The sequence below is a fragment of the Hibiscus syriacus genome, unplaced genomic scaffold (assembly GCF_006381635.1).
Source record: "Hibiscus syriacus cultivar Baekdansim isolate YM2019G1 unplaced genomic scaffold, ASM638163v2 tig00010050_pilon, whole genome shotgun sequence".
Lineage (NCBI taxonomy): Eukaryota > Viridiplantae > Streptophyta > Magnoliopsida > Malvales > Malvaceae > Hibiscus > Hibiscus syriacus.
Window position 1 is genome coordinate 148,680 of NW_024062206.1, and position 23,687 is coordinate 172,366.

The following is a 23,687-nucleotide window of genomic DNA, read 5'->3' on the forward strand; positions in this document are numbered from 1 at the left end:
CGACATGACTTCTAGCATTTTCTTTTAGAGTACTGTATGGTAGTTTTAGAGGGCATGTACATTTATGGGACCTTGCTTATATATATAGATTTACTAGAAAGAGTTTGAATTATTATTTTTAAATGATGTATCACAGAGATCTAGTTTTTATATCAGTTATATATGTTTTAAATTATGGTACCACTGATTATATTTTCAAAAGAGTATGAGCAGGTCTTTTAAGTAGGGGTTGCCTCGATAGCCCAATGTGGCACTTTAGGCCCAATCAAGTCAAGGGTGTTACATATCATATTTTATTATCACATTATATAACTCAATGCACATATTCAAGGCCTTTTTCAATTTGGAAAGTGACATTGAAATTTGATTCATCGTGACACTGGCTTTAGCATTGACACATCAGCCACGATGCATCCGAGTCTCGGGACATTCACAGATGAACTTTGGGGATCGAATTCCAAAGTTGAGATGCATAGATCAAAATATGGAGTTTGTTTCCATGTGGTTTCAAAAAGGGAGTTGGTTGGGTAGCTCAGAGGGGAAAAGTGAAGCAAAATAGAGTTTGAAGTACAAGTAAAGAGATGATTTTGGTCATGTTTGAGTGTTGATGAATTTGAAAATTTGTTTGGTTTATTGGAAATTTCTTTGGTGAAAACGAATATAGATAGGCTCCTTGTTGGATTTTCTTAAAGGTCATATAATAGCCTGAATAAGCAACAGTTCTGATGTTGCAAATTTATAATTTTATTTGGTCAACAAGGGTCTGATTTGAGATTTGAAAAAAAAACAAAGGTAAAGACGTTAAATATTTTTATAATTAATCTAAGGTGATTACAAATGCTAGTATCTATTGTAAAGATTCACACCCATCTAATAATAAACGTTCAAATACCCTATAATCGCTAGTGCTCAAACCCGAAACCTCTACCACTAACATCACTTAATTCATGTAAAGACATTACATATTTATTTCAATACAACCAAATTTGAAATAATAAATTAACATGTGATTGAAAGATGTGACAATGAATTTTTCTATAGAAATTTAAATTGAATTTAAATCCTAGAGTTATCACTATTTGAAAGACTTTATAGTAAAAATGAAGGGTTGAAGATAAAATAAGGTTAAAAATAATTTTCTTGAAACTTGTACTGCACATTATTTGTAAAGATAAAACAAAATAAAATATGATTATAGTATACAAATGGTCTCATGGAAATAGAGTAATGTTTTGTTGAGCTTTTCTATTGTTAAAAAAAATCAAAATGATCCTTTTACTATAAGTCATTATTATGTTGAGTCCTCTAATTATTAAAAGTTATAAAACGAACATACTATTATTTGTATGTTCCAAACTCATCATTTTTCGTTAAAAAAATGGCGGTCATATGAGTTGAATGTTAACTTGCTAATTAAGATATTTCCATATTTTGATGACGTCTATCGACACTGTCGTTGTTTTTAAGCACTAACTTGATGACATAATGTAAATGGAGAGTCGATCTATAAAATACAACTCAAACGGTTATTAGATCATACTTTATCATATCTCAATAAATAGAATAATGTCCAACTCATAAGGCCACTAATTTTTAACAAAAAATAACGAGCTTGAAACATATAAATAGTGAAGTGGTCGTTTTGTAACTTTTAATAGTCAAAAGACTCAATAAAAAAACACTCTTTAATCAAGTGACTATTTTATACCTTTTAATAACTGATGAACACAACAAAGCAACACCCTATATTAATGATAAATTTATTATTATGGTTTAATTTTAATGAATGTTAAGATTTTAGGCTAAATTTGTGGAGTTAGAAGGCAAAGAGCTAGTTTGGCATAACTTTTGAAAAGTGACTTTTAAAATAAAAATATGTTGCATATATCTCATTATTAATGTTTTAATATATAAATCATGAATTTTATTTATTTTTAAATAATTAAAATAAATTATTAAAAGTAATAAATTATTTTTTTAAGTATGCTAGTATTAAATTATTAAAATAAAATGTAAATACATAATTCAGTGGAAACAATGTATCAGTAAGGGTAAAATTATAATTTGCTTCAAAACGCAAAGATTAAAATGAAAAAGATAGGAATCCTAGCTTTTGCGGTTGGCTTCAAGCCATCTCCATCAAAATTTTTCCCCATTTTTTACCTGTTTGACATTGATTCTGCGGTCAAAATATACTTTTTAGCTAAAAGTGATTTTCAAAAGTATTGCCAAATGAACCCTAAAAAAGAATGAATTAAAATTTTTGGATCCTAATCGCTGATAATAACAGTGATGGAGGTTGATGATAAGTGATTTAGGTATAATTTAATGGTCAAAATGATATTTTATCTAAAGTTTAAATCAATTAATATTTTATCTAAAGTTCATGATCAAATTAAAATATAATCCTTTTACTAACATATCACTAACGTCCCAACTACCAAAAGGTTACTTTTTTAAGTCTATGACAAATAATAAATAAAAATAAGGTAAACTACATCAAATACCACATAACTTTAGACGTTGTATCGTTTAAACTTTCATTTTTTGCCATTTATTACACTAAATTTTGGTTTTCATTTCAATTATAACACTAAATTTTAATTTTCGTTTTAGTTATACCACTGAATTATTAAATCATTAACAACTTGATGACGTGATTGATGACTGTCGACGTGGCTAACGGCTATCAATGTAGACACCACATCAAAACGGCGTCATTTTGATTTGACTGTTAACGATTTAACGGTCCAGTGATACAATTAAAACGAAAACCAAAATTCCATATTATAATTGGCAGAATTGAAAGCTCAGTGGTATAAACGATACAACTCCTAAAGTTAGGTGATATCTGGTGTAGTTTACCCTAAAAATAAAACAAAAACAATCATTTTAATAATTTACTCTAAAAAGTTTCATAAGTAGCCTCATGTTAAATTAGGCAATATATATATATTATAAACACTTAAATTAACTTAATTTGATCTCAACCATAAATCGAATAATAATATACACTGAAATGTACTCAAATTTACATTTTTTAATCCTTACAATTATAATCATGTCAATCAAATTAAGACTCAATAGAAATATGTTCAAATCTTATGACTAAACTACATGTTTTTAAATCACAAATTAATGATATATATATTTTAATTGTCATAATTTCATTTTTGTTAAATGGCATAAAAATTTAAAATTTCATAAATTTGCATTCGCCCAATTATCCAAGGGCAACACCATAGGCAGCTGGGCATCGGTCCTCTTAATTTGGTAATTTGTCTTTTTGATCCATTAAAACTTGCAAAATTATAAACAAATTGAATGGTAAAATAATATTTTGACCTTCCAAAAATTCACAATACCATCATAACCCTTTAATAACATTTGACTTCAACTATTTAATTGATTTCTAAATTTAATACAATATAGAGGCAAAAAACAAATTTTAACAAAAAATAATAATTTATTTTAATTGTTTTGAAATTAGATAAATTAAAATTTGATCATTTGTTTTTAATTTTAATTGTTTTAGGTCTATAATTTTAAAAAGAGAAAATAACCTCATTGACCAAAAATGCCTTATAATATACGATTTTAACCAACTTTTTTTGGATTTGCCAAAATGACCAACTAAATCGCAATGCGATCGATAATTCGCAACGCGATCTCCGGTATCGCAAATCAGTTTCCAGATTTGCAACGCGAACTTCGACAATCGCAATGCGAACTTGGACTATCGCAATGCGAACTTGTAAATCGCAATGTGATAGTCGACTATCGCAATGCGAACTTGGACTATCGCAATACGAATATGTAAATCGCAATACGATAGTCGAAGTTCGCATTGCGATAGTCGAAGTTCGCATTGCGATAGTCGAAGTTCGCGTTGCGATTTTCCAAATTCGTTGCGCTAGTCGAAGTTCGCATTGCGAATCTGGAAACTGATTTGTGATACCGGAGAGCGTTGCGAATTATCGATCGCATTGCGATTTAGTTGGTCATTTTGGCAAATCCAAAAAAAATTGGTTAAAATCGTATATTATAAGACATTTTTTGTCACTGAGGTTATTTTCTCTTTTAAAAATATACAAAAAAGTTTATATCCATTTTTTTTACTTTTAGATTTAGATTCTCATATTCACTATTTGAATTAGCTTTACTTTTACAAATAATTAGTTAATTAAATTTTAAACATTCTGAAGGGATTATAAAGTAATATATGTTTATAATTTTTTTATTATATTAACAATACATACATACACCCTACATATATAATTACTCGAATTCAGATACCCTAAAGAGACACAATCCTTTCTATCACTAAAATCACGTAATAAGTTTAATTAATTTATATTTGAATTCATTGTCTTTCTTTTTATTTTAAAAAATCAAATTTATTGAATGTAATTTGTCAAATGATTTAAATATATAACTAATTATATAAATTATTTGGGATTTAACAAAGAAATAGATTAAGATTCTAAAGTAAATTTATGATTAAAATTTTATATAATTGCAAATATAAGTATATAACATATTGCCATTCATATTTTAAATAAAATAAATTTTGTATTTTTTTCAACTTTTATTTTTTTTATTAATTCAACTTTTAATCTTAAATGATCTAATATATATATATATATATATATATATATATATATATATATATATATATATATATATATATATATATATATATATATATATATAAGAGAGAGAGAGAGAGACGGTTAGTTGGCCTGCCCCTTCTAAATTCCCTTCAGGGTTGCCTTTTAGGCTTTGTTCTGTGTTAATTTCTTCTTCTAACTCGTTTTACTGCTTGGTTTGTATTTTCTCTGCAAAATTCGATTAGGGCTTCGGACTTGGAGCTAACCACTCAGCAAAGCTGGATAGGCACAGAGGCTACCGCTATGGAGATAGCAACAACCATGACTCTTACTTCAATAACAGCAACCCCTATCGAGCGCCCTCGCGTTTCTCCGACGCCTCTCCTATGAGCCGCTACAAAACCAATAATGATGCCAACAGTGATTCCAACGACAAGTTTGATGCCCAAGATCCCTACCTCCACCATCGAAGTAGCCCTAGCAACTTCCGAGGAGGGCATCATCCTTTCGATAGTCCTCCTCTTCAGACTCACAACAGCGGTGGTGTCGGGGGAGGAGGAGGTTTTCGCCCAATTGGTGGTGGCTCAGGTGGCGGAGAAGGGGGAGGGTTTCGGCCTATGGCTGGTGGTTTCGAGGGTAATTATCAACAACCTCCACCACATCCTGTGCAGCAAACTTACACGGGACAGAAACGCCCTTTTCCCTTCCCTGGCCGTGGAGGTGAACCTCCCAACAAAGGTTTGTTTTTCTTCCAACAATTGGAGGTTATTATATTTATATATTTTCAATTGTATTTTTCTCAATCATATACTGCTTCCACTAATTGAATAATTCATCAATTCAAATTATTTTAGGTCATTTCCTTATCTTTTTCTTCTCTGGTGAACTTCCATTTCGAAGTATAAATTTACCAAGTCTTCGACATTTACTTCTAGTTTTTGTTCTTTGGCTGTATTGATGGATTCAGCTACAGATTATTTTGTCTTGAATTTTCCTTTTAATATTCGTATTTGCCTTTCTTTTATTGACTTTTGACCATTATAATTGCATATCCTGACCATTATTTGCATATATTATTGACTTATCCTTTACTTTCATTTTTTTTCTGTCAAGATCGATTTGGTAGTGCTGGCAGTGGGGGAAACTTTGCCAAACTTTTTGTGGGATCTGTACCAAAGACAGCCAGAGAAGAGGATGTAAGTCAGCTCATGTGACGGATATGAATTGTGTATATATTGAGTAAATACCACTTTACCATCTAATATTAATATATTTTACATTTTGGACTTTTTGGTATTATTTCTTGAACAAATGATTTTATTCATCTTTTGTCAGATTCAACATGTATTTCAACTGCATGGAGATGTGATAGAGGTTGCTTTAATAAAAGATAAGAAAACAGGCCAACCTCAAGGTATGTGTGAATGTTGTTTCATTGTTATTATGCGTATCCCATTTCAGGTCTGCTGAGAGGCTGATAGGAGCGAACATTAGCTCATCTTCATCTCAATTTGTTTTTGATACAAGTTTCACGCTTGTTGGTTTTGGTTGCTACCACCTTTTTTTTTTGTTGCTCCTGCCAAAAAAGGAGAGAAATGTAAACCCATTAAAACCTGGTTTATGTATAGAAAAAAGTAGGGAACTTGTACTGCAAACAGAACCTGTTATTTAAATAATGGATTCTGTTGCGAGGGCAATAGCCAACAATTAATTTTCCTTGAAATGTCTATTTCTGTTACTGTAGTATATATAAATATATAAATTAAAGGATGTGCCACTGTTGTATTATGTATAAACAGAAATTCTATGATTGTTGTGTTGAATGGTTTATATCATATTATTTGTTGCAAGGTTTCTGTGCTTGACTGTTATCTTGGAGAATCTGGTATTTCTTTCTATATGGGGTTGATTTTTATGTAGACCTGCTTTATGTTTATGTGATGTATTTGAAGTTGGTTGTTTATTTCTATCATCTTTGCAAGATGACTGTTGGGTCTGGACAGGGAATGGGGAGTGTTGTTTTTCAGCTAAATCTTGTGTGAAGTGCTATTTTGATTGGGCTGGTAATGAGGAAGATGATGGTACTTGGGACAACATTGTATGGACAGGGGTTGCTCCTCCTCGGGTCGAAACTTTTGTTTGGCAGGCTGCTCATCAGAGAGTGGCAGTTAGAGAGGAATTGATAAAGAGAGGAGTTTCAGGGATTGAAGACTAGTTATGTCCTTTGTGTGGTAAGTGTGTGGAGTCGGTTTCTCACCTATTTGTTCATTGTGAGGTTGTTAGAGCCCTGTGGTATAGATTCTTGTCATCTTGGAATGTATCTTTTGTGCCACCTCAGACTTTGTTGGATTTCATAATCGTTTGGAATGATTTAATCCCGAAATCCACCATTTGGAAGTTCATCCCTAGGGCGGTTCTTTGGACGGTTTGGAAGTGTAGAAATGATATTATTTTTGGGAAAGAAAAGGTGGATGGCCCGTTATTGTTCTTCCTTGTTCGTTTTAGAATTGCATCATGGTTTGTCGCGAGATTCAATGATGTGCAGATTAATTTTGATTCTCTAGTGGGTGATATTAAAATAGCTGATTTGGGGGTAAGAATGAAGAAGGATTCTATTTCTTGTTAACATTCAGGCTGACTTATTAATAGGGGATCCATCGCTTGCGGACAGAATCCATACTAAGATATCTAAGAAGAAGAAGGTTATTTGTTGGTCTCCGCCCCCTCATGATTTCTTTAAATTCAATGTTGATGGGGCGGTGAGAGGAGATGGGCTGCAGGGAGGAATTGGAGGAGTTTTGAAAGATTCCAATTGCTCTATTTTAGCCTCTTTCTCTATGGCTGTGGGACCAGGCCCTCCTATGTTAGCTGAGTTAAAAGCTATTAAGCAGGGAATTGATGTATTTCTTTCATCGGAGTGGGAAACGAAGGGAAGACTTATCCTCGAGAGTGATTGCAGGAAAGCAGTGGATTGGATCTTGATACCTATTTCTGCCCCAACGTTCTGTAGCTCTTTGGTTGAGGAAATTGGGGCCTATGTATCTGCTAGGGGTTTTATTATTAATTGGATTCCAAGGAGTTGTAATTGGGAAGCAGACAAGTTAGCAAAAGAGGGGATTGGTTGAGGTGTTGTGTTCTGTTGTTGTAGTGTTATGTATTTTATCTAGGGAAGTTTATTATGTAAGTTGTATCTTATGTAATTATGGGTTATTAATAAAATGAGGTACTCTTTTCCTCCTTCCGTTAGTTGCCTCTTTCACAAGAGCCAACTAAGAGGGAGGTTTTTAATGAGGCCTCCTATTCCTATAAAAAAAAATGTTGATGGTGCGATGTCTAAGGAGTGGGATAAAGGAGGCATTGGTGGATTGTTAAGGGATGCTCAAGGGTTGCAGCAGGGTTCATTTTCCGAAAGGATTGGGAGGTCCTCCTATTCTTTCAGAGCTATTGGCTATAAAAAGAGGGTTGATGTATATTGAGGAGAAATCTTTGGTTTCATTTCCAAGAGTCATCTTGGAATCAGATTCCCTTAATGCACTGAAATGGATTAAAAATCCGGGTGTATGTACTCCTATGTTCCAGCTGTTGGTGAAAGACATTGCTGCATTAGTGGAGAGTAGAGGGGTAATTGTTAGGCATAATTTGAGAGCTGCTAATTGTGAAGCGGATAATCTAGCTAAAGAAGGAATAGGATGAATATTAGATTATTGACTAGGTTGCACAATTATTGAGCTGGTTATTTATGTTCTGTGTTTGGTTTTTAAGTTTTATGTTGTAACAGAACTTCTTAGGATGGATATGTATTATTCCGGTATTAATGAATTTTTAGGCACTCTTTTCCTCCTTCCTATGCCCTTCATGTTATTGTTGTAACGTGGAGGTTAAGAAGGGGGTTTTTAACGAGGCCTATCCAATTTCTATATAAAAAAAAAAGTTGGTTGTTTATTAAATATGGATTGTACTTTAGTTCTATGTGTTGAAAGTTCCTTGGTTCTGTGCATTGTGGTACTTGGAGCTTTACAAGCAGTCAAGCATCTTACTTTTGTGGGATTGATATATGTTCATGGAAATTGATTGGTTGTTGACTGTGTATTTGAGCATGTTGGTTGAAATATTTTCTATAATTTGTTGGATGGCTATTCTATACTGGTGGTCACCTCATTTTTCTGCATCGACTTGTGTGCTTATAATAATGCCAAAAATTCTTTGGGAATTTTCTTATCTACAATAGGAAATTGGTTGATGACTGTGTACTGGGGCATGTTGGTTGAATAATTTTCTATAATCGGTTGGATGGCTAGTCTATATTGGTGGCTAGCTCATTTTCTATATCGATATGCTTATAATAATGCCAAAAATTCTTTCGGAATTTTTTTCATCTACAATAGGAAATTAGTTGCTGCCGCCGGTGTATGTTATGACTACAACCTGGTGCAGCAGTTCATTGCATTGGTTGTTTTTTTTGCAAATTTGCGTTTATGCTCCAGGCTGGCTTTGCAATTAGATTTCTCTTTTTTTCCCCTTTAATTTTCCATAAAATCTATGCGATATTAATATGTTTGGGTAGTTCATCTTGTTGATGTTTATTTTATTCCACCTATCATGTCCCACTGGAAAAACAAAGCTGCTTGCCGCAGATTTTGGATGCTGCTAGGTATTCCCTTTTTTGTACTTCTCATTGTTGATTGCATCAGTAGTGCCAGTGTCGCGGCTGACAGATTTCTCATTTTAAGGAAGCTCATTTTCCTTTTAATAGCTTGGATGCTGTTGTGGAATGTGAATGTTTTAATGTGCATGGAGGAAGGAGTGTATTTGAATTTAAATCAACATGAAGAATGGGTGTGTTTGAATTTAAATCAACAAGGAGGATCAGATTATAGAATTTGTGCAGCATAGTTGCCTGAAATTGTTGTTCCCTTCTATCAGATGGCTTTGTGAGACATTTTTTTCCCGTTTGTCTATACTTTGCAATATAGGATAACTTTTCTATGAAAATTCCTTGTTATTTACCTTTTCCTTATGTATTCTTCATTGTCATGAGTTGTCAAGGCAGATGAGTTTTACATTATTCAGAGAGAACTGCAGCCCATTTTCATGGGAATTATTTGTAGGTTTGTCAAAGCTTCATTTGGTTTTATGGGATACTGGTGAGGAGTTGATGTTTTCTCTGAGTGATTGAATCTATGTACTTATTGATGCTTGGTGAAGTGAGTACATTGATGATTTTGTCTTGGAACGATTAGATGGAGCTTCAATAGGTCTGGTCTACGTACATTAATTTGATTTTATTCCAATTCTGAAGCAGCAATACAACTATGAATATTAATGAAATTGGCGCTTGGTTTCATCTAGTGCTTGTCAATTTAGAATTTATGTTTGATGTACCGATTTGGTTCTTGAGAGAGGTGGTGTAATTCAAATGTTTGTACAAATTTTGTTCTTGAAAGTGTGCGGAGATGGTGGAATCCCAGATTCCTTTTGTTTAGCGTTAATATATCTACCATAAGTATGCAACCTATGGGGTCTAGGTTAAATTTGTTATTTCCAACTTGAATGACTTAATAGTTTAAATGATGTGGATGTCTTATTTGCACAGTAAGCTTATTGCTGCTGTTTGCCTCTTATATATTGATACCCTTAGCCTTTGTATGTTATTTGCTTAATTAGACTGCTAGAAAATGTATGGTGGGGGATTTGTTTTGGATTGAACAGGATGAAAATGACGATGGGAGGCCTAAAATGCTTGCTCTTTGGTTCTAAGGTCGTTGGACCCTAGATTTCTGTTCTGCTTGGCGCGTCACTTATTTAGGGCCCATTGGAAGAGAATTAATGCCACTTGACATATTGTTATGTGCTATGCACATTGATAATCTTATTTGGGGCCCATTGGGGGAGAAATAATGCCCCCTTTGACATATTGTCACGTGTTTTAATGTGAATGACAAATAGCTGTTTTTGTAGAGTTCTGACTTCTCTGTACGTTAGTGCCTGTCGCTGACACCTCTATGTTTCTTGTTTGGGACTGGTTGGGAGAGGGGTAGAGTTAAGGTTTGAATGTTCTTATGTGTTTTCTGTGTAGCTCCCTCTGGGGGGTATCTGGATGCTTGCCTTGCTTTTTCCTTTATGGTTTTGTAATATCCTCTCTGCATGTGCCCCTAGAAGTTCCGTTTGTAAACTTGGTGGTGATTATTTTCATGGAAAATTGATTCTGTTCAGCTTCCAGCTCATTAGAAATTATTTTCTCTCTTTCACTTCTCTCTCTTTCTGCCTCCTACTTCTCTGACTGTATTTCTTTAGGTTCTTTTGGTTTTATCTGGTTTGGTACATGGATTTGTAATGCGATGATCAGCAAGATTGTTCTTGCGGGTCTTTTTCTTGAACATAGCAAACCATTGGTTGATTAGTTGCATGTTTTAAGAAAATTATGATTTAGTAATATATTTATTTTAAATAACTCAAGCAGATGGACTTACCACTTTTATACTACATACTATCTAGTTCTACCATCTTCTATTAAGTAGTTATCTGGAAGGGGTGTATTCTGTAAATTGAGTTATTTGTGTTATGTTACACTGCCTTGAGAGAGATGATTAGTTGAAAGTGTTTTCTCTTCTGACAATTCTGATCTAGTGGCTGACATGTTTTATTTTTGTATGGGATGTGCTAAATGAAAATAAATTTTATTGTAAAATGGATGTTTTGGATTTCCCCCCCAACCCTTTCTTTTTCGCGCTACATTTATATGCAACTGAACTGTAACAGCCTTATTTCATGACACGTGGATCTCTTGGTTGCATGGTTTTTTATGTACCTGCCTATCTGCACCATTTCTGTGGGTGCAAGTGATCTAACAAAATTAGAATTAAAACTCTGGTTGCGCAGGATGTTGTTTTATAAAATATGCAACCTTAGAAGAAGCTGATAGGGCTATTAGAGCCTTACACAATCAACATGCTCTGCCTGGGGTGAGGTCTTTTGGCCTATACGTTTTTTTGTTTGCTTGTATATTCTGAAATGGTTTTACATTCTCTTTCAACTGAAATTGTTGTACATTCTCATTCAAATTCACAGGGAGTGGGTCCTATCCAAGTCAGATATGCTGATGGGGAGCGAGAGCGCCTTGGTAATAATTTTACATATTTGTAGGCTCTTGAAGCTTGATCTGTAATTTGTGGGAATGCGTCAATAGAAGATCTTTGTGGTTACATGCACTATTATCATATAATTCTCAGCTTTAAGCATGTAATATCCATGGCGGTCACTTCTACTAACATGTGGTTTTTGAGTTTAGGCGCTGCATGCCCTTGCTTTGCTTAAGTAACCCCTTGTTTACCATGATTTTTTTAACGCCTTCTAATTTCAGAATGTAGGAAGCTTGTATCCCTCTGTTCATATTGGCATAGTCTTCAAATGACACTTCTTCAAAAGCATAGATACATGCTTATGAAAATTGTCTTGTGTGTTACACAATCCAAGCATATTTGTGTCTGTAGTTGAATCTCTGTCTCATAGTTGAAACTTGAAACTCCAAAAGGTTGAAGAAAATGAACTTTAAGTAGTAAATGATGCAAGTAGGTGCATGATTTGTCAGATTGATTGGAAACATTATTGTTTCCTTTGTAAGCATTAGTGGGAGATAGATTTACAGGCTTAGGTTAAGTTGGCTTTCCATTGACATTTGACAGAATCACATAACTCTCTAGATTTATCTGTGCCTTCTACTTTTGAATGTTGTGGTGGATTGGGATCTTTTATTTTATTTTATTTTTTGGGGGGAGGTGTGTGGAGATTTTGTTCATTATGCATGATGTTTCGTGCTTAGGTTTTTTTATCCTTATATTGTCTTATATATCCATAATAGATTCTTTTTTACCTTAATGACAGGTGCTGTTGAGTACAAATTGTTTGTTGGATCGCTGAACAAACAAGCTACTGAAATGGATGTGCAGGAAGTAAGTCATACAGATATTTTATTTGTACAAGTATGCTGTCTATTTCTGAGGCGTATATTATTCTGGTGTGAAAGAAATTTTGCTAATAACCTTTTGTAGGATCACCTCTATTGTTAAATGTCTTTTTTCCCTTTTTCTTATGCATAACTCATATAAATTGACATTATTTAACTAATTTTAGTTCTCTTTTTTCTTCTTCTTTATACATTTTACCGAAATAGTAATTTCTGTTTCATTGGCAGATTTTTTCTCAGTTTGGTCGAGTTGAAGATGTTTACCTCATGCGTGATGAATTAAAGCAGAGTCGTGGTGTGTCTTTGAGTTCTATACTTAGTGACCTTGGATTTGATGAATGGTTTCCGTTCTTGTTTCTTTTGTTACAATATCTTATTAAAATTTAGATCTTTTTGATAATTTCTGTCGAGTTCTTAGATGTTCACATAAAATCACTTTCATTACATTTTCACCATCTTTCATATAATTATTGTTTTCATTTTGAAGGCTGTGGGTTTGTTAAATACACCGACAGAGAAACGGCTTTAGCAGCTATAGATGCTCTCAATGGAATTTATACAATGAGAGTAAGCATCTATATTTTTCTCATAATGGTCTGTTTACTGATTATTATTGAAGTGTGGATTTATATTTTGTTTTCTACATTTTAGGGTTGTGATCAACCATTAACTGTCCGTTTTGCGGATCCTAAGAGGCCTCGGCAAGGATCTGGAGACCCAAGGTTTTCGTTAAAGACATTTTATGCATTTCTTTTATGTGTAAACTTGTACGCTGATGTAAATAGGAAAGGACCATGCCTTTGATGTTTTGCCATAGGTGTTAATTTTTGTTGGAGGACACTATTTCCCTTCCATTTGGATGAAAGTTAATTGTGTATCTGTTGGTCAATTCATCTGTTGGCACGTTGCCTAAGTTACACATTGATTGAATAAGTTGTAGGCTGTCTTTTGACTTGCTTCCTTTCCAGGGGTGGTGCTGCTGCATTTGGAGGTCCAGGTTTGGGTCCTCGTTTCCAAGCACCAAGGCCTAGGTACCCAAGCAAAGTCCAATGCTTTGAAGGCTTAACCTATTTCCTTATTTTGTTTGGCTATGTGCCTGAATTTCTGTTTTGATGCTATTAATTACAGACCAGCAACCAACATTGGTGACACCACGGGGGATCGTGTTCCACCTATTGCTTGGCACCCTATGAGTCCACAGAATATGGGACAAACTCCTAATCCTGGCGTTCGGAGCGGGGGGAACCAGATGTTACCTAGGTCTGCTGACATAGCAATACCTTTAAATCCAGTAAGAACAGTACTTGTATAGCACATAGTTAATTTTTAAGCAATTTTTCTTCTTTTTGGCATGCAACATATTTTATGGATGTTATGCTGAAATTGTATTTTGAAATGTGAACAGTATGAGTATACCTTTGACTGTAAGAAACTCCCTTTAGGGTTGGTTTTAATTTTTGTTTTTATAGTTAAGGTGGTCAGTTTGTTTTTCTTTTTTTTTGGATAGAAGTTGGAGGTCTCATTAAAAACTCCCTTCGTATTCGTTCACATACTAAAGGTATGTTAACGAACATTGGAAGGAAGAAAAGAGTACCTCAAATTTTATTGATAAAATACCCGATACAAAAGACACCACGGAATATCCTCTCATGGTGATGTACACCATTACAACATACACCTTAACCTCATATAACCTCATCCAAAGCCACAGTCTAATCACCTTATATCTAATTACACCACCAACAGTAGGAATAAAACAGTGCAACAGAACATAATACAAATTAAAAGCAACACCTACAATCATATAGACTAAAACAACCACAATTGAAGAGACAAGATCTAATGGGACTCGTCTTCTTCAGGAGCCTAAGAGTTTGGTTTGAATGAAGGCTCTATCTCATGCACCATGACCTTGAAGAAGTTGTCACCAACCTTCAATTCCACCATCGCATCAATTCTCGCATCAGCCTTTGTGAGGACTTGAATTTTTGCTCGATCAAAGGATGATGGAGACTGACAACTTTCGTCGATAGCTAGTAATAAACCCCACCTATCAGCAATGTTCTTGAAAGTATCCTAATTCCATGCGTGAAAAGGAACACCCTCGCAAACTAACCATACTCGACAACACTCCATTACCAAACTCTCTAACCAAGTTTCAACTAAGGAGAACCACTCTGCGAGAATCTTTGATTTATCGTTCTTCACACTTCTCAAAGAAGCATTGTCTTCGAAAATCATTAAAATCGCATTACTAGCAGCTCTCATTAAGGTGAAGCCAGTGAGGCCCTTCGCTTGCATTTGTCTGGCGAGATGACCAATTTTGACAAAGTCCTTGCACCACCCCACTAGACAATTGCTGAACGCCTGAAGTTTTTCTTCATCTATAACACCTTCAACTTTAAAATGATTCTTCCTCGAAACATCTTCCATCCCGGACTTGCGAAGAACACCTGTCGAAGACTTTCTCTAATAGGAATGTCGAGGTTTGAATTTAGCAAAAGAAACACCAATTTTGCTGCCGTCAATACGAGAGCCATTCATTTTTGAGATCACTCTCCTTGCTTCTTCGATTGATGCGAAGCGAATAAAACCAAAGCGAACTCCTTTTGAATTCCTTTTATTTGGGATAAAAGCATCAAGTACCCGACCATGAGAGCAAAATAAAGATCCATACCTCCCCCAATGAATCTTCTCTGGTAAATTTTCAACAAATAATGTGAAGCATCCAGACTTGTGTAGAAAACAGATTGTGTAGAAAACAGACTGTAGAAAACAGACAAGTCTGTTATTTTTATTCTTGTGTACATTCAATAGAACATATTACATATTTATATACAAATTATGCCTCTAAACTAGGAAACTCTAAGAAAGGAAACTAATCCTAGGAGATGTAATCCCTTGAAATAAGGGATTGAAAAACAGAAAATAATTACATAATCTCTTAACTTAAGGGATTGACAACTCATTTCTATAATTCCTACACTCCCCCTCAAACTGGTGTATATATGTTGTATATACCCAGTTTGAATGACATCTCATCAAAAGTCACTCGTGGAAGGGCTTTGGTGAAGATATCTGCCAGCTGTTTCTTTGTCGGAATGTACTGCAGTTTTGCAACTCCATTGTTGACCTTCTCGTAAATAAAATGTCTGTCTATCTCAATGTGTTTCGTTCTATCATGCTGCACTGGGTTTTTTGCTATACTCATAGATGATTGACTGTCACTAAAAATCTCAAAATTCTTCTTGTCATCTAAGTCCAGTTCTGTGAGCAGTCTTTTAATCCACATTCCTTCACATATTCCGAGAGCCATTGCTCTAAACTCTGACTCAACACTACTTCGAGAGACAACAGCTTGTTTCTTACTTCTCCAAGTCACCAAATTACCCCAAACATAGGTACAGTAGCCACTAACTGACCTTCTATCAGTTAATTCACCTCCCCAGCTTGCATCCGTATAAACCTTCACTGTTCTGTCTTGATTTTTTCTAAATATAAGTCCAGCTCTTGGGACAAATTTCAAGAACCTTAAAATTCTGTTAACAGCTTCCAAATGTTCTTCTCGAGGATCACTCATATGTTGGCTGACAATGCTCACTGAGTATGCAATATCAAGCCTGGTCAGTGAAAGGTAGATTAACTTCCCAACTAACCTTTGGTAGGTTTCCTTGTTTACTGGATTTCCAGTCCTTTCCTTGCAAAATTTCAAGCCTGGCTCCATTGGAGTTTCAACTGGTTTGCAGTCGAGCATCCCAGTTTCTGCAAGAAGATCCAAAACATACTTACTCTGGTTTATGACCAGCCCTTCCTCGGACCTTGCAACTTCCATACCCAGGAAATACCTCATACTCCCTAAATCCTTGGTTTCAAACTCCTTTGCAAGATTCATCTTTAGCTTTTCTATTTCTTCTATATCACTGCCAGTTATAATCATATCATTTACATAGACAATTAGGAGGGTTATCTTACCACTCGGTGCAATTTTTCTGAATAATGTGGGATCCGCTTGGCTTTGTTTGAAACCATTCTGTGTCATGGACTTAGCAAATCGATCAAACCAAGCCTTGGGAGACTGTTTTAAGCCATATAAGGATTTATTGAGCTTGCACACAGTTTTCTTAGTGACCTTTCCTTCTAATCCGGGGGGACCTCCATGTATACCTCTTCTTCAAGGTTCCCATTCAAAAAAGCATTCTTTATGTCCAGCTGATGTAATTTCCAATCCATGTTAACAGCTACTGATAACAATATTCTGATGGTATTCAATTTTGCAACCGGTGCAAAAGTCTCCTGGTAGTCGATGCCATAGGACTGAGAAAAACCTTTAGCAACCAGCCTTGCCTTGTATCTTTCCACACTCCCATCCGAATGATATTTGACTGTGAATATCCACCTGCATCCAACAGCTCTCTTCCCTTCTGGCAAATCTGTCAAACTCCATGTCTTATTCTATTGCAACGCTTTTATCTCTTCTTCCACAACCTTTTTCCACTTAGGAGATTGAAATGCTTCTGTCACATTTCTTGGGATTTTCACAATGTTAATGCCGACAGTGAAGGCCCTGAAATTAGACTGTAATTTCCCATATGCAACATACTTATTTATGGGATGAGCAGTGCATTTTCTTACCCCCTTCCTAATAGCAATAGGAAAGTCATCAAGATCAACAATAGTAGCCTCTTGGTAACCATCATTACCTTCTGTTTCAGCTGCAACAGGATCCGAATCTGGTTCTTGGCAAATGCTAGGCTGACTGATTTCTTCAGCAACATCTTTCCTTCTTGAGTAAACACTGAATTGTTTCGGTTGGGGAGTTATGGTTTCAGGGTCATTGTTAGGTGCATTTTTGGTAGTGGTGGAAGGTGTTTTGCACGGACTAGAGTGCTGAGATAAGGAGGAAGGTAGTTCATCAGAGTTATTTAGGTTATTCCCATCACCCTCCCTAAGAACTGGGACAGTGCTAGCCGGCTTTGGAGAGACAGTAATAGGTAAGGAAAGGATAGGCTGTAAAGAAATATCGGTTTGAACAGCTTGAAATTCCTTGTAACTAATAGGCTGTAAAGAAATATCGGTTTGAACAAGCTGAAATTCCTTGTAACTCTCCCCCTGAATTTCTGTTCCTGAAAATAAGGTTGGTTTTCAAAAAATGTAACATCAAAGGAGACATAGGTCTTTTTTGTGGAAGGTGAGTAACACTTGTAACCCTTCTGACTCAAAGAATAGCCCAATAACACACTTTATGGACCTAGGATCTAATTTCCCTCTGTTGTGGATATGAACAAAGGTTGTACACCCAAACACCCGAGGAGAAAGACTTGAGTTTAAATGTTTAAAATGGGGATACAGCTGAAACAGAACCTTAGTAGGAATTTTGAAATCTAAGGTCTTACTTGGCATTCTATTGATGAGGTAAGTGGCTGTAAGAAGAGCTTCCCCCCAAAGATACATAGGAGCATTAGCAGCAAACATAAGAGACCTAGTAACCTCTAGAAGATGTTTATTTTTCCTTTCTGCTACCCCGTTTTGTTGAGGTGTGTTGACACAAGAAGTAAGGTGAACAATGCCTTTTTCCTTAAAGAAATACCCAAGGGTTTTATTCAAATACTCACTCCCATTGTCACTCCTTAGAATTTTGATTTTTGTGTCAAATTGGGTTTCAACTTTTTGATAAAAACTTTTAAAGAGAGACTCAACCTCAGATTTTTCTCTCATTAAGAAAACCCATGTTGTCCTAGAGTAATCATCTATAAAAGACAAACCACTTATACCCAGAAATACTTTTGACAGGAGAAGGGCCCCAAATGTAACTATGGATGATGGAAAAAGGTGTTGTTGGTTCAAATTTTACTATGCAAGTCTAGGAACATAGAGGACATTATGAAGTAGTAGATTTTTGTTTAATGTAACAGAACCACTCCCTTTGACTGTAGTGAGAGAGCCATCTGCTATTTTGGTAGAAGCTGGTAAGCTGCTTTCACTATATTCCTCCAAGAGATCAATATTTCCTGTCATATGATCTGATGCACCCGAGTCTATTATCCATTGTACCGAGGAAGCATATGGATTATTTCCATCAGTAGTAGTATAAGTCACATTTGTAGGCTTGGCTGTCATACTGCTCAAAATCTGCTGCAGTTCTTCTATCTGTTTCTTGCTAAAACTGCTTGAGGAATCATCTTGAGAGGCAATATGAGGCTCCTTTTGAAACCTGGACCGTGTGGGCTGCCAATCGGCTGGTTTTCCGTGCAGCTTCCAACATTGATCTATCATATGGACTGGCTTCTTACAATGTTCACACCAAAGGCGATTTTTCTTCAGTTGCTTTGAAAATTTGAAATTTGAAATCTGAAAATCATATTGAGAGGGGCTGGTCTGGGAAGTGATTTCGGATGCTGAGGGATCCAGATTAGCCATAAAAAAATTGGGTTGAATAGGAATTGATTTAAAGAGAAGCGGAAATCGGATTGATCGCTCTAACCTGATACCATGTAGAAAACAGACTGTGTAGAAAACAGACTGTAGAAAACAGACAAGTCTGTTATTTTTATTCTTGTGTACATTCAGTAGAATATATTACATATTTATATACAAATTATGCCTCTAAACTAGGAAACTCTAAGAAAGGTAACTAATCCCAGGAGATGTAATCTCTTGAAATAAGGGATTGAAAAACAGAAAATAATTACAGAATCTCTTAACTTAAGGGATTGACAACTCATTTCTATAATTCCTACAACTTGTCAACTCTGCACCCCTTTGTGATTGACTCCCTGGATCCTTCGTGTACACCATTTATTGCAGACTTGTCTTCGCAACACACCACTATAACAGGCACATGAATACTAGGAGATGCTACAGAAGCTGGATTTGGCAATGACAGTACTGGAGGAACATGAGAACCTCCATACTTGTCCAAAGCATCAGAATCTGTAACTACAACTTTTTTAACAAGATTCTTCCTTGCCATCTCGATGTGCAATAGGGACTTCAACTTAGCATCAAAAACCATTTTCTGAAGGGAATCCTTGGTAGCAACTGCAAATTTAACAGTTGAGAAGAGAGCGAAACCCTTGGGCTTATCTCCCTTGAAGCTCAAATGCGAATCTTCAAAACCTGGAAGCCATCTCAGAAAATTCTGCAGCTCTCTCTCTTTGACATCTTCAGGCAGACCCATAATGAAAATAGTGCGAACTACATCATGATGAGAAGGGTGAGATGGCAGAGAATGCGCGGCTGCAGAGGGTGGAGGAACTTGGACCGGAGGTCTCTGCTGAAGAGAAGGGAGGATTCCAGCACCCGACATGTGATGAAACTGTTGAAGTAAAAAATCCAGTGACCAGACGAAATTCCTGCAAGCTCGGCGATGGAATGCTGTGACTGCCGGTGAAGAAAAGAAGGGTGGAGGTGATGAAGAGATTCCAACAGGAAAAACTTAAGTCTGAGGAAAGAAGAAGCTGCGTAGAAGACCTTCAACTAACCATCAGAGATGGTTTAGAACGGGAGAACACCTTGACAAAACCAAGGCTGTTCTGTTTTTGACTAACCGGACAAAGAAAGAATCTCAGATGATGACAGCGAAGTCCGGACGCTAGAAGAAGGGATTAGTTCGCAAGAGAGCGACGAGCCTAGTGGAATGAGGGTGAACTGGAGACGGACGCCGGCGTAAATCGATGAAAAATGGTGTTTAGATCTGCACCGATTGAATGACTTTCTCGTAAATCTGATCTGGAAAATGGAATCAGAGTGAGGAGACGATCTTCCAGAGGAAAAACGACGGCCAACGGATGACGGAGTGTGGCGGGCGGCGGACGTAGTTTGTTTTTCTTTTCAATCAAAGCAAAGATTTTTTCCAAAAAAAAAAGGTGAAAATAACCTAATTAGATGAACTGTCATTTAAATGCTCTGTCGATTGGAGCCTGAATGCTATGAATTGGTGATCATACTCCTAAGGACTTCATCTTTATCATATTAGATCTTTTATGCTTGGCCTTTTGAAATGTTTTCAGTTGTCAACTAAATATTTTAGTTTTATTTATCAGGCATACTCTTTCTTACTGTGTTGGTAAAGCAATAGGGTGGTCCTTTTGGTGCCCCTGCAGATGGTTCTCTTTCTGGCCTTGTAGTTTCATCTAAATGTACTTACAGTATGGGTTTTTGAAAGCTGCATTTGTTTTTTATGCCTTTGAAGTCTTATGTTTCATTTTGGATTGAATTAGGTTTGTTTCATTTCAGGGATATAATCAACCTTCATCAGAAGTTCCAACCATTGGTAATCAGATTTCACCTTCACAGAAGACCCTTGCATCACCTCAGAACCTACCTCCTTCCTTTCATCTGCACCCCTCAGCACCTGTATCATACTCACAGACACAAACTGCGAATGTTGGTCAACTTCAAGTTTCCCATACTGCTAGTCATACTTCATTCGGTCCGGCACATCCCTCACAAAATTTAGCTGGTTTGAGCAGCCAGTTGCCTGCGTCTCGGCCACAAGTTCAGCAGAATGCTTCGTCTGCTGAAGCCCTACCACCCAGTTCTGTGGCCATTGCTGCAAATCAACAACAGATACCTGTTCCTACCCAGCAGCAACTGCTTCAACCACTTCAGCAGTCCCCTTCTCAGCTAGCGCAGATGCTGTCTCAGCAAACACAAACTCTGCAAGCAAGTTTTCAATCATCTCAGCAGGCATTTTCTCAGCTGCAACAACAATTGCAGCTGATGCAGCCTTCAAATCAAAATATGACAATGCAGCAGAATTCACAGGCTCCTAAACAGCAGGTATGTCGGGCTATGATGGTCAGATTCACACAAGAATAATATTTTGCAAATGTAAGTTTAGGAATAAGGCTTACCACGTCAATTTTTAGGGAGACAAGGGCCAATGTCATAATTTCAGCTCAAAGAATTCTTCAGAAAAAGTTTTCTAAAAATACTCTTCTGCAATAAAAAAATAACTATTTTAAATGGTAACTCTCCTCCATCCATGTGTATCGGACATCTTGATGTCAACATGCCTTGCACATTATCATTATCTGAACTGCTATCTTCCCATGTTAAATCGTGCTAGTTGCTAAAAGATTTGTTTTTATGGTGGCATCTGCTGTAAAAGTTGTACTGTAATGATTATACTGAGGATTTTGCTTGGTGCACTGCCAGTGGGCTGGGATGACACCACAGACTGTCAGCAGCAGTCCTGCTAGTACTCTCAGTAAAGATGTTTCTTCATCTGCATCTGCTGCTGTTGCACCTGTTAGGGCGCCAGCAGTAGCTTCTGTAGAATGTCATTGGACAGAGCATACTTCACCTGATGGATTCAAATACTATCATAACAGTCTAACACGTGAAAGCAAGGTGAGAAATTTATTTGATTTCCAGCTGACTGTTGGAGAGTTTTTTTAATTAATTCATTAATTTGTTTTCGGTTTTGACGAGTTTGTTTCTGTATCTATATGCAGTGGGAGAAGCCTGAAGAATTAACTTTGTTTGAACAACAGCAGCAACAACAGAAGTATCTGGGTCAACAAACTCAGTTACACGCTGGTCAACAAGCTCATTTACAGCCTGGCCAACAACCTTCACAACAGGCCCAGCTTCAAACACAGATTCGCCATCATCCACAGTTACAGCAGCATATGTATCCTGCATTGGTTGGTTATCAACTTTATTAATTGGATTTTATTGTTAGATATTCAGTTGTGGAAATGTTAACTCTGCTTTGTAGAAATGCTAACTCTGCTTTGTGGAAATCCAGTATTCACTTTCTGGAGTTAGAAATCAACAAAATACACAGGTAATTTTATACCAACAGCTCAGCCAAATAAGAAAGAAAACCTCAAGAAAGCATGTCAATCAACACTGTCAAAACTTCTCGTCAAATCATTTCACTATAAATTGCTGTTTTTCCCCTTTTCTTTTGGCAGCCCCTTTACTGTTCCTAGTGTTGTAAAGGCATTCTTGTTTTCACACTAGGAATTCAATGTGTCATAAGGTCTCATATTGTTTTGGATCTTTTGATGCTACTAGGAACTTGGTTATGGACAATTACCGGTGGCACCATCACCCAATGATACATCACACTTCCAACAGGTATCATGTGTTTTAATTTCCGTTATTCTGTCTCATTAGACAACAATATTCATTTCTTTGGTGTATTTGCTGCAGGGACTTCAGATGGTGCAGGATTTAACATGGAAGAATAAACCATAAGGTTTTAATTTTAATTGCTTTTTGGTTAGCATTTTCCCTTTCTACTGCTTGTTCATCTAGAATAGAGAGAAATTAGAGAAATGGAAATTAAAACTGTTAGACACTACACAAATATTTAGGCTGGGATGGAACTATGTACACTGGGAGGGTCCCCAAAATTTTCTGGTTCAGTTACAATTTAGGTACATACTAGTTTTGAAATTAGTAGCCTCTTGTTTTTATTTAATTACTTCTTCGATCCTTGTCTGTCTCAAAGTTAAGCAATTTGACCCCCAATGTTTTCCTAGTTCTGTCCATGTGTTTACGCAATATTTGATCACCGGTTCAAGCTATTCTATTGCATGCTTCATGCATCATTCATTTTATTAAGAGGAAGGTCCTTACACTATGCTTTTTTGGTGGATTTAGTCCCTCTACTATAATTTGGTCATTTCTACTATATGAGTGTATTTTTAGTTCTGAGGTCAACCTTTCTTTTGTTAATTCCATCAGGCAATTTGATGTCTTTTTAAATAGGTAAAAAAACAAAACCTGCATAGACCTTCTATAGATTTGAACTTGTATTGATCTTTGCCTGATTGGGACTGTGGTTTCAATCTCCAGGGACTTGGAAGCTGAAGAGAATCTGCTCATGGGAACAAAATTTTGTTGTTGATGAATGCTAGCCAATCGATAATAACAAATATAGTGATGGCGATGGCACGCATGTAACCAGATCAGATGTGTCATAGTAGCTAAAATATTATGTAATAGTAACCTTGTCAGAGTTTAGTGTGGCAGACATTGCCTGCTTCCTGCAGTTACTGGCATTTCGAGCCTGTGCCATTGAGAAGTTAGTGAGGGCAATGGAATCCGTCTGTATGTAACATAGTGATGTTATTTGCTATAGTAACCAGGTACACATA

The 23,687-nt window shown here is 36.1% G+C and overlaps 1 protein-coding gene across 1 annotated transcript in view; it reads left to right on the plus strand.

The window, feature by feature from the left end:
• Window positions 1-23,687, plus strand: part of LOC120203582 (flowering time control protein FCA-like) — a 73,411-nt gene extending 49,724 nt beyond the window's left edge. Inside the window, exons 4-22 of the mRNA XM_039203834.1 lie at window positions 4,856-5,348; window positions 5,724-5,806; window positions 5,946-6,024; window positions 11,490-11,572; window positions 11,679-11,730; window positions 12,492-12,559; window positions 12,802-12,868; window positions 13,061-13,140; window positions 13,225-13,295; window positions 13,542-13,604; window positions 13,702-13,879; window positions 20,809-21,354; window positions 21,733-21,927; window positions 22,032-22,112; window positions 22,149-22,223; window positions 22,328-22,366; window positions 22,600-22,662; window positions 22,738-22,783; window positions 23,386-23,687. Coding sequence (XP_039059765.1) covers window positions 4,856-5,348; window positions 5,724-5,806; window positions 5,946-6,024; window positions 11,490-11,572; window positions 11,679-11,730; window positions 12,492-12,559; window positions 12,802-12,868; window positions 13,061-13,140; window positions 13,225-13,295; window positions 13,542-13,604; window positions 13,702-13,879; window positions 20,809-21,354; window positions 21,733-21,927; window positions 22,032-22,112; window positions 22,149-22,223; window positions 22,328-22,366; window positions 22,600-22,662; window positions 22,738-22,782 — 2,361 coding nt within the window. The 3' untranslated portion in view covers window position 22,783; window positions 23,386-23,687. The remainder of the gene's footprint in view (window positions 1-4,855; window positions 5,349-5,723; window positions 5,807-5,945; window positions 6,025-11,489; window positions 11,573-11,678; window positions 11,731-12,491; window positions 12,560-12,801; window positions 12,869-13,060; window positions 13,141-13,224; window positions 13,296-13,541; window positions 13,605-13,701; window positions 13,880-20,808; window positions 21,355-21,732; window positions 21,928-22,031; window positions 22,113-22,148; window positions 22,224-22,327; window positions 22,367-22,599; window positions 22,663-22,737; window positions 22,784-23,385) is intronic.